Below are 12,270 nucleotides of genomic sequence, written 5' to 3' on the forward strand. Positions count from 1 at the left end.
CACAATTACAATGTGAAGTGTCTCTAGCCAACTGACTCTTTTCTGTGTTGAAAATATTAATAATTGAATCAAGGATAAAGGCATAGAGAAGGGCCATGTGTACCCTCTGGATATCATTCCACTTGACTGTTTCTGTAGCACACTGCTGAATGGAGGAGGGATTGGCCAGTTTGGATTGACCTGTTTGTAGGAAATCTCAGTTCCAGATTTTCTCTCACAGAGCACTCTACTCTCTCATGTATCACTGTGACCATGCTGGCTTAGCCTGCAAATTTCAGCCAGCTGTCTTGTCCTTCCTAAAATCTGAATTGAATCTTCTACTCAGGGGGAATTCCTGAGTGGATTTGAATACTTATTCTATCACCTGGATTCTGAAAACTAAGTCCAATGCATACCTAGTGTCCTGTGCCTCCTAATGAACAATGTGTGAAGAACATTTTACACAGACAGTGTTTCTAGTTTGGGTTTTTAGTCATGTAAAATCCAAAGCAGATCTGTCTATTATTTCATTTTTTCAAAGTAATTTACTGGATTACTATTGACAAATTCATCATAACTAAAACAATCAGTTGTACATATATGGATATCAGTGTTAAAATATCTGAAGTTTTATCATCACAGAAGATTTCTCCTCCCTAGCTCTTCACCATGTTTTTTCTTGGCTATCTTACTTCCTAGGAGGCATTGGTAGTCAACATATAATGTTACTATGTTAGTCTGTATCTTCTGGACTTTATATGAATGAAATGAAAACTTACATATACTTTTTGATATGTAAACATTCATTCATGTTTGTGAATAACTCATAGTATTTCTTAGTCATATTGTCTTGTGTACATGGTCATCATTAACTTATTTAGTTTCCTATAGATAGAGTTCAGGCTATATATAGTCATGTTTGGTTAAAAAATAACCCATTGTGAATGTTTTGTATACACACAGACACACACACACACAGACACACATACATACACACACAGACACACACACACACATCCACACACTACTGTCTGAAAACTCTTTTTTTCTAGGTTGATAGATAGATGTATAGTACCTGAAGGTCTTTATATACAATTTCATCCACACAAATAAAGCATTCTGTTCATACCACTATACTTACTCCTCTAAGCTCTCTACCTCTTGTCTATTTCCCTTCTTTTTTGTAATTCTCTCCCAAGCCCTTATTCATCTCTCTTTCTGTCTCTCTCTGTCTCTCTGTCTCTGTCTCTCTCTCTCTACCTCTGTGTGTGTGTGTGTGTGTGTGTGTGTGTGTGTGAGAGAGAGAGAGAGAGAGAGAGAGAGAGAGAGAGAGAGAGAGAGAACAACTGATTTAACTAACATAACCACTTGCTCAAGCATGTGAATAGGACTATCCATCGAAGTTTAGGAAGCTCACTAGTGGTCAAACTACTGATGACAATGACTGCTTCCCTCAGCATCCATAGACAGTCCGCAGTAGTTTCCCAAGAAAGGCAGAGTTGGATGAGCCATTCCTCATCCTGTCTGGAAGTCAGCTCCAGTGTAGGAAATCATAGCACTAATGAGGTCACAGCTATTGCATGTTCAGAAGTAGTATTTTGCGATCCATTTCCCCTCCATCCAGCTCTATTCTGATTTTGATTCCCCTCCTGTGCAATGCTACCTGAGTCCTGGAAAGTATGATGTAGATAGAGCTGAGCACTGGATGTTCTCAGCACATGGAGCAGACATGGTTCTTTGCATTTATTGCAGTTGGCTGCACAAAGAAATTCTATAATGAAGGCTGAGAGCAACACTTAAAATACTCGGGTATAAACATAAACATCTTTAAGGTGGCTCAAAAAACATACCCGCTTAGTTAAAGAAAGTAGTAATTTCTTCCATACAAAACATGCCTCCCCCCCAGCCATGGGCTTATATAATACTTGCTACTATTTTTTCCCTTGTACAACAAGCTTTAAATCCAGTCAGAAGGTAGAAGATCACCACCATAACACTGGGCACATTTTCCCTGCAGGTCACTACTGTAACATGGGAGGCCCATTATTTATGTAAAAGTATTGATGAATTTTGCCTGCTGGGTAGCATCTTCCAGGCCGAAGGAAGGAAGTTCTGAGTTCAGTACCAGTTTGAGTTTGCTCTGCCTTATAACCAAAGCTGTGGTGACTATGTGATCTAGTTCTGCTGGGCAATCAAGAGCAATGGCAATAGCCTATGCTGTCTTGAGGGCTTCATTGGCATCAAGATCAACAACTCCTAGGAATGTGTCCCACACTAGCACAGAGTCTTTTTGTTTGATTGCTCTTGACTTCTGAGATCAGCATTATCTAAGTATACATGACATCTCTATTTAAACAATTTAAAACATGTTTTATGAATGGTTTTGACAGTAAACTTCTTTACTGACTGTGTGTATGTGTGTGTGCATGCTTATGTGCGGAGATCAAGGGACAGCCTGCAGGAGTTTCCAGTATCTGAATCCCAGGGATCAAACTCAGGCCACCAGCCTTGGCAGTGAGTACCTTAATCTCCTGAGCCATCTCAGTGGCCCTTTGAGATTTTCTTTTCTTCTTTTAAAATTAGCTTCTAAATTAGTGGATTTCCATATGTCTTCTGTATAGTCTTTAGCTTTGTTTAGCTGTTCTTCACCTCTCTCCTAATCTCTTTTTGGTTATTGCTTCATTTCCCTTGCCAATGGTGGGTGTATTTAAAAGTTTCTTATATTTACAACTTTCCCCAGAGAGACCCAACCAACATCATTAAAAAGAAGAGCCACACTCATGGAAATTTTGAGTGTTTTTTCCCCATGGAACATTTTAATAGCATTAAAAAATCTGCAGATATGTAATCAACAGGGATAGAAAGCGCATTTTCCAGGATTCTGGGTGATTGATGTCTGTGTTGTGTGGGCACAAGCATCCTGTTGGATTTATTCATTGTGTTGTGTATGGGATCCATTCTAATACTTTATATGATCACTGCCTGACAGATGTGCAGATAAGAGGCATTCACTGAGGTGAGTCAGCCACAGTTGGTTCTGGAATCTGCAATTATGACTGAGTCTGAGACACCAAGTTAGTGTGGGACTGTGTCACATGAGCCATGCACAATGAAAGTATGTTCCCAACATATAGTTAGTTTTCAAACACAAATGATTGAAATTCTTGAGGATCCTAACTAGAGAGTTTAGGTCTACTTATTTTGACTTGAAATTCTCATCAATAGCAAGAGAAGATAAATTGAGTTTTTTTCTTCTTTAAGATGAGAGATATAGCTTGAATTTGTCAGAAGTGAAACCTCAAAGGGAACTCATAGTGTTCATTTTGAATGAGTAATAAGGGGAGAGCCAGACTGGCCAGTTGGGGCATAGCAGACTTTCTCTCCTTCCTTCCTTCCTTCCTTCCTTCCTTCCTTCCTTCCTTCCTTCCTCCCTCCCTCCCTTCCTTCCTTCCTTCTTTCCTTCCTTCAGTTTTCTTTCCTTCCTTTCATTTTTTTTTCTATTTGACTTAGCATCTTGACTGTGAGTAGAACCTGTGCATTTACTCAAACAAACAAACAAACAAACAAACAAACAAACAAAGGTAAAACCTGTTTGGGTTATCACATACTTGTAATCCAATTCCTTGGCAGCTTAAAGAAGTAGGCTTGTGAATTGAAAGTCAATCAAAAGTTAGAACATGACTCTATCACAAAACAAGTAACAAACCAACCAACCACAAATATGAAATGAATATCAATTAAAAGGCAAACAAACAAAATTATACTTCATCTATTTCATTTTGATATGTCTTTGAAACACAGAGAACTGCAGTCAAACTCACTTGTAATTAACAAAAACTTTAATTCTCTATGTTAACAAAGTTGCTGAATTACATCATTTTAGAATATTTACTTCTGTGTTTTCTTACTTGTAAAGTAAAAAAATGGTAGCTATGTCTTTAAGTGAAGGGCATTATTAAAATATTTCATTATGTAGACTGTATAAAAATTCTTGGTTTATTGTAAAGTATCAATAAATATTAGAATACAGAATTGTGTAGATTAAAAGAAATACAAGCCCACTGGAAAACAAATCCAATTTTCACAAAGATGTGATATTAATTAAATTAATTGTCCTTATTACCATAGTAATGTATGATATATTGTGATAAATTTAAATTTTACTCAGTCGGTCTTTTCTTAGATTTTAGAAAGGAAAAACCATCATACCAGATTATTAGTTGGCGTCCACCTGAAGATCAGGAAAAGAAATTTGCTGATCTTAGGCATCGACTTACAGAAGAAATAACTTATGGCAGGTAATTTTTTTCATTTCTTTGAACCAAACTATTGCTAATCAAGCCTTACAAGTTGGTAGAGGAAGGATGCATCATGCTTTGAGTGAGCTTAAGGGAAAGGATGACTTGGTGCTCTGATGGATCTAGGGATGGATATGTTTGGTTTGTGCATGGTAGTTGACTCATAGCTAGATAAATGATGGGTTGGAGTAATTCTCTAGAAAGTGGGAACTGTGCCTTTAGGCCTTATTATCTACAACTTACCTGTCAACAAGTTTCCTGTCTTCTGTGCCAGTACTGTCACTTCAACTTCTCAACTCAGGGAAAGGAGAGCCACCTTCTTCAATGTACTTTGTCACCTTATTATGTAAATTCACTAAGAGAGGTAATGCCTGTAGGCTTAGAGTTTTCAAATCATACTTTAATAAGGATTCATAGATGCTTCATTCTTCCTCCTAGCCCACTCACCATATATAGAAGAGAAAGCTGGTTAGTAAGGCAATGTAGACTTGTTTAGAAGTGGTTCTTTGGAGCAATTCCAAACACAAATCAGTAGTGGTAGTCCAGTCCAATCAGCAACACCAACACAAATCAGTAGCAGCAGCTTGACCCATAAGAAACCTCGAGGCTCTGAGGAATCAGCATGAGTCCTAGGAGGTGGCAGGCAGCAGCCAGAACACCATGAGATGTTCTTTGTCATGTTTCTCTCTATGAAGTTATGACAAGTGAAGATCAGAGAAAACCAGCAAAGCATTGCTGAGTGAACCAACACAAGAGCATCCTTGCATATCTGTGGGGTTATATTTATATTCTTTCTAAGCATCATGCGCCCTCTCAAGTGTCTGCTCCAGCAAAGCATTGCATGCCCTCTCATATGTCTGCTTCAGCAAAACATGCTCTTACAGAACTGCTTCAAGGAAAACAACATGTCACACAACTGAGTTGATAGAGAAACCAGAAATTTATTCTTCAAATCCCCTTGTACATGAGTGTGTTATTAATTGGTTCTTTCCTATTAAACTTGCCTAAAAGCTTTCTTTTTTTCCCTTTTATTGAAAGTAAAAATTTTTTCACATTATATATTCTCATTACAGTTTCCCCTTCCTCTACTTCTCATTACTATATCCACTAACTTTCTGTCTCATTAGAATAAACAGGTTTCCTTTTATTTTATTGGACATTTTCTTTATTTACATTTTAAAACTATTCTCAACAATAAAAGAATCTCTGGTAGAATCACCATTCCCGACCTCAAGCTGTACTACAGAGCAATTGTGATAAAAAAAAAAAAAAAAAAAACTGCATGGTACAGGTACAGCGACAGACAGGTAGATCAATGGAATAGATTTGAAGACCCAGAAATGAACCCACACACCTACGGTCACTTGACCTTTGACAAAGGAGCTAAAATCATCCAGTGGAAAACAGACAACATTTTCAAGAAATGGTGCTGGCTCAACTGGCAGTTATTATGAATAAGAATGCGAATTGATCCATTCTTATCTCCTTATTCAGTGCTCAAGTCTAAGTGGATCAAGGAAGTCTACATAAAACCAGAGACACTAAAACTTATAGAGTAGAAAGTGGGGAAGAGCCTTGAATATATGGGCACAGGGGAGACATTCTGAACCGAACAGCAATGGCTTGTGCTGAAAGATCAAGAGTCGACAAATGGGACCTCAAAAAATTGCAAAGCTTTTGTAAGGCAAAGGACACTGTCAATAAGACAAAAGGGCGACCAACAGATAGGGAAAAGATCTTTACTAATCTTAAATCCAATAGGGGGCTGTATTAGTCAGGGTTCTCGAGAATCACAGAACTTATGGGTAGTCTCTATATAGTAAAAGAATTTATTGATGACTTACAGTCGGCAGCCCAATTCCCAACAATGGTTCAGTCGCAGCTGTGAATGGAAGTCCAAGGATCTAGCAGTTACTCCGTCTCACACAGCAAGCAGGTGCAGGAGCAAGAGCTAGACTCCCTTCTTCCAATGTCCTTATATTGTCTCCAGCAGAAGGTGTAGCCCAGATTAAAGGTGTGTTCCACCACACCTTTAATCCCAGATGAAAGGTGTAGCCCAGATTAAATCTCCTTAAACTCGGAGATTTAATCTTCTGGAATCCATAGCCACTATGGCTCAAGATCTTCATACCAAGATCCAGATAAGGATCTCCAAGCCTCCAGATAAGGGTCACTGGTGAGCCTTCCAATTCTGGATTGTAGTTCATTCCAAATAAGTCAAGTTGACAACCAGGAATAGCCACTACAGGGGCTAATATGCAATATATAAAAAAACTCAAGAAGTTGTATTTCAGAAAATCAAATAATCCTATTAAAAAATGGGGTACAGAGGTAAACAAAGAATTCTCAACTGAGGAATACTGAATGGCTAAGAAGCACCTGAAAAAATGTTCGACATCCTTAATCATCAGGGAAATGCAAATCAAAACAATCCTGAGATTCCACCTCACACCAGTCAGAATGGCTAAGATCAAAAATTCAGGTGACCACAGATGCTGGTAAGGATGTGGTGAGAGAGGAACACTCCTCCATTGCTGATAGGATTGCAAGCTGATACAACCACTCTGAAAATCCGTNTGGCAGTTTCTCAGAAAACTGTACCTAGTACTACCAGAAGACCCAGCAACACCACTCCTGGGCATATGACCAGAATATATTCCAATGTGTACTAAGACACATGTTCCACTATGATCATAACAGCCTTATTTATAATAGCCAGAAACTGGAAAGAACCCAGATGTGCCTCAACAGGAGAATGGATACAGAAAATGTGGTACATTTATACAATGGAGTACTACTCAGCTCATAAAAACAATGAATTCATGAAATTCTTAGGAAAATGAATGACTCTTGAGTGTATCATCCTGCGTGATATAACCCAATCACAAAAGAACACACATGATATTCACTTATTGATAAGTGAACATTAGCCCAGAATCTTGGAATACCCAAGATTCAATTTGAGAATCTCATGAAACTCAAGAAGAAGAAATACCAAAGTATTGATATGTTGTTTCTTCTTAGAAAAAGGAACAAAATATCCATGGAAGGAGTTACAGAGAAAAAGTGTGGGGTAGAGACTGAAGAAATGACCATCTAGAGACTGATTCAACTGGGGATCTATCTCATAAATAACCACCAACACCAAACATTATTGCGTATACCAACAAGATTTTGCTGACAAGACCTTGATATAGCTGTCTCCTGTGTGGCTATGCCAGTGCCTGGCAAATACAGAAGTGGATGCTCACAGTCATCTATTGGATGGAACACATGGTCCCTAATGAAGGAGCTACAGAAAATACCCAAGGAGCTGAAGGGGTCTGCAACTCTATAGGAGGAACAACAATATGAACTAACCAGTACCCCCCAGAGCTCGTGTCTCTGGCTGCATATGTAGCAGAGGATGGCCTAGTTGGTCATCAATGGGAGGAGAGTCCCTTGATCTTATCAAGATTTTATGACCCTGTATTAGGGAAGGCCAGGCCCAGGAATAGGGAGTGGGTGGGTTGAGGAGCAGTTAGAGTGGGGAGGGTAGAGGGGATTTTCAGAGAGCAAACTAGGAAAGGCTATAGCATTTGAAATGTCAATGAAGAAAACATCAAAAAGAGAAAAAGAAAAAAAAAGAAAGTAAATATTTTTCTGACATAATATATTCTGATTATACTTTCCCCTCCCTCTCTCCACTCCTCCTAGTACTTCCCTAATAGATATGTGACCTTTCTGTATTTCATTACAAAACAAACATGTTTCCTTTTTTTTTTAAATTGGATATTTTCTTTTCAAATGTTTTCCTCCCTCCTGAAAACACCCTATCACTTCTACCCTCCCTTTGATTCTATGAGGGTTTTCCTCTACCCACCCACCCACCCACTCCCACCTCCCTGCCCTCGATTACTCTAAACTGGGGCATCTATCAAGTCTTCATAGATTCAAGGACCTCTCCTTCCATTGATGCATAACAAGGCCATCCTCTGCTACATATGCAGCTGGAGGGATGTGCACTCCTTTGTTGATGGCTTAGTCCCTGGGAGTTCTGGGGAGTCTGGTTGGTTGATATTTTTGTTCTTTTTATGGGGTTACAAACCCCTTCAAGTCATTCAGTACCTTCTCTAACTCTTCTATTAGGGATTCAAGGCTCAGTTCAATGGCTGGATGTGAATATGTGCATCTGTATTTTTTAAAGCATTCTTTTATTAGATATTTTCTTCATTTACATTTCAAATGCTATCCAAAAAGTACCCTATTCCCACCTCCACCCTGCTCTTCACCCCACCGAGTCCTGTTTCCTGGCTCTAGCATTCTCCTGTACTGGGGCATATGATCTTTGCAATACCAAGGGCCTCTCCTCCCATTGATGGACAACTAGGCTATCCTCTGCTACATATGCAACTAGAGACACAGCTCTGGGGGGTACAAGTTCATATTTTTGTTCCTCCTATAGGTTTGCAGTGAGATTGCAAGCTGGTATAACCACTCTGGTAATTAGTCTGGTGGTTTCTTAGAAAATTATACATAGTACCACCAGAAGATCCAGCAATTCCTCTCCTGAGCATATACCCAGAAGATGTTTCATCTTATAATAAGGTCACATGCTCCACTATGTTCATAGCAGCCTTATTTATAATAGCCAGAAGCTAAAAAGAACCCAGATGTTTCTCAATAGAGGAGTGGCTACAGAAAATGTGATACATTTACACAATGGATTACTACTCAGCAATTAAAAACAATGAATTCATGAAATTCTTAGGCAAATGGATGCATCTGGAGGATATCATCTTGAGTGAAGTAAGCCAATCACAAAAGAATACACATGATATGCACTCACTGATAAGTAGATATTAGTCCAGAAACTTAGAAAATCCAAGATACAATTTTCAAAACACATGAGACTCAAGAAGAAGGAAGACCAAAGTGTGGATACTTTGTTCCTTAGAATGGGGAACAAAATACCCATGGAAGGAGTTACAGAGACAAAGTTTGGATCTGAGATGGAATGAAAGACAATCCAGAGACTGTCCCACCTGGGGATCCATCCCATAAACAACCACCAGTCCAGACACTCTTGCAAATGGTAGAAAAAAAATTACTGATAGGACCCTTTAATAGCTCTCTCTTGTGAAGTTATGCCAATGCCTGGTAAATACAGAAGTGGATGCTCACAGTCATCTATTGGATGTCACACAGGGTCCTTAATGAAGGAGCTAGAGAAAGTACCCAAAGAGCTAAAGGGGTCTGCCTTTGTATTTTTAAGACTCTGGCAGGGACCCTCAGGAGACAGCCATATCAGGCTCCTTTCAGCATGCACTTCTTGGCATCCACAATAGTCTCTGGGTTTGGTAACCTTATATGGGATGAATTTCTCGGTGGGACTGTCTCTGGATGGCCTTTCCTTTAGTCTCCTATCTACACTTTATCTCCCTATGTGTTCCTGTGAGTATTTTATTCTTCTAGGAAGGAGCAAAACACCCACACTTTGGTCTTCCTTCTTATTGAGCTTCATGTGTTCTGTGAATTGTATCCTGGATATTTGGAACTTTTGGGCTAATATTCACTTATAAGTGAGGGTGTACCATGTGAGTTCTTTTGCAATTGGGTTACTTCTCTCTGTATGATATTTTCTAGTTCTATCCATTTGCTTAAGAATTTCATGAATTCATAGTTTTAATAGATGAGTAGTACTCCATTGTGTGAATGTACCACATTTTCTGTATACATTCCTCTGTTGAAGGACATTTGGGTTCTTTCCAAGTCTACATAGTGGAGCATGTGTCCTTATAATATGTTGGAGCATCTTCTGGGCATATGCCCGGGAATGGTATAGCTGGGTCATCAGGTACTATGTCAAATTTTCTGAGGAACGGCTAGACTGATTTCCAGAGTGGTTGTACCAGCTTGCCATCCCACCAGCAATGGAGGAGTGTGGAAACAACTTTCTACGTGTCTTTTTGCTTTTAATTAAAAAGCATACTTTATTTTATGAAAAGCCATATGGTTTCCATAGGAAGTAAAACTAATGATTGTCTATCTTTAAACAGAATAAAAACAATAAGTCAGGCTACAGATCCTCTTTCCATAAAACATATTAGAAATCATTTTTATCTAAGTGAGTCACAATTTTATTTAGCTCAGACACTGATGGCCTCAAAGTCACAATCCTAAGACTGACCTTAAACTCTTCATCCTCCTGTCTCCATTTCCAGAGTGTTGGAATTCCAGGCTTGTGTTTATCTATCTGCAGAACTATTTCTTTATTTCTTTAAGTTTTTATTATTTAAATGCATTTAATACATCAAGCACAGTAATAATATTGATTGTTTTGAGAATCAAATAATACATAGATGTTCAGAATTGAGAGTTCATCTTGGTAGATTTTTCCTTTGTTGAGTATGAGGTGTCCCTCCTTGTGTTATTTGATAACTTTAGGTTGCAAGTTGATTTTATTCGATATTAGAATGGCTAATAGAACAAGCTATTCCAACTTGTTTCTTTGGACCATTTGATTGAAAAATTGTTTTCCAGTCTTTTACTCTGAGGTAGTGTCTGTTTTGTCCATGAGGTGGGTTTCTTGTATGCAGCAAAATGTGGGTCCTGTTTATGTAGCCAGTCTGTTCATCTATGTCTTTTTTATTGGGGAATTGAGTCCATTGATATTAAGAGATATTATTGAAAAGTTATTGTTGCTTCCTGTTATTTTTGTTGTTAGAGTTGGGATTCTATTCATGAAGCTATCTTCCTTTAGGTTTGTTGAAAGATTACTTTCTTTTTCTAGGGTTTAGTTTCCCCTCCCTGTGTTGGAGTTTCTCCTTTATGATCTTTTGAAGGGCTGGATTCATGGAAAGATATGTTGTAAATGTGGTTTTGTCATGGAATGTTGTATGTCAGCCCACAGTCTATTTGAACCGGGTACACCTGGAAGGCAGACTGGGGCTGAAAGAGACTTAGACTGTGAGAGAAATTAATGAAGACCAAGTCACAACTCTGTTCAAGGCCCACAAGTTTACTAAGAGACCGTGTTTTTAAGGGGGAAGGCCTATTCCCCACCCCCTCCTCCCGCCAGTCCACTCTTGGTGCCTGGAGCCATTCTGCCAGCACTCATTGGCCAGGCTGGTTGCTTATTCAGGAATCTCTCAGGAAGGCAGGTTCAGCCTCTTGACAGGTAGCAGAAGAGCAGGGCAGTTGTCACTTCAAAAAGGAGCCAGCCAAGTCAGAAAGCTGCACTGCAGGTGGCCACACCTCAGTGGCCACAAGGTTTGTACCAGCCCACTTCAGGCTGGGGGAGGCTACAATGGAATACCTTGGTTTCTCCATCTATGGTAATTAAGAGTATGCTGGGTATAGTAGCCTGGACTGGCATTTCTATTCTTTTATGGTTTGTATGACATTTGTCCAGGATGTTCAGGCTTTCGTAGACTCTGGGGAGTAGTCAGGTATAATTCTGATAGGTCAGCCTTTATATGTTACTTGACCTTTTCCACTTACTGCTTTTAATATTCTTTCTTTGTTTAGTGCATTTGATGTTTTGATTATCATGCATTGGGAAGAATTTCTTTCTGGTCCAGTCTATTTGGAATTCTGTAGCGTTCTTATATGTTCATGGGCCTCTCTTTCTTTAGGTTAGGGAAGTTTTCTTCTATAATTTTGTTGAAGATATTTACTGTTCCTTTAAGTTGAAAATCTTCATTCTCATCTATACCTATTATCCTTAGATTTGGTCTTCTCATTTCGTCCTGTATTTCTTGGATGTTTTGAGTTAGGATCTTTTTGCATTTTACATTTTCCTTGATTGTTGTGCCGATGTTCTCTATGGAATCTTCTGCACCTGAGATTCTCTCTTCCATCTCTTGTATTCTTTTGGTGATGCTTGCATTTATGGCTCCTGATTTTTTTCCCTAGGTTTCTATGTCCAGAATTTCTCCCCTTTGTGATTTCTTTATTGTTTCTCCTTTTTTTTAATTAGGTATTTTCCTCAATTACATTTCCAATGCTATCC

The 12,270-nt window shown here is 38.8% G+C and overlaps 1 protein-coding gene across 1 annotated transcript in view; it reads left to right on the plus strand.

The window, feature by feature from the left end:
* The window catches only part of LOC110310907 (UDP-glucuronosyltransferase 3A2-like), a 98,447-nt gene that overhangs the window by 13,611 nt on the left and 72,566 nt on the right, over positions 1 to 12,270 (plus strand). The window contains exon 3 of the mRNA XM_021184076.2: positions 4,163 to 4,277. Within this exon, the coding sequence (XP_021039735.1) occupies positions 4,163 to 4,277 (115 nt within the window). The remainder of the gene's footprint in view (positions 1 to 4,162; positions 4,278 to 12,270) is intronic.

Source organism: Mus caroli, chromosome 15 (genome assembly GCF_900094665.2).
Source record: "Mus caroli chromosome 15, CAROLI_EIJ_v1.1, whole genome shotgun sequence".
Lineage (NCBI taxonomy): Eukaryota > Metazoa > Chordata > Mammalia > Rodentia > Muridae > Mus > Mus caroli.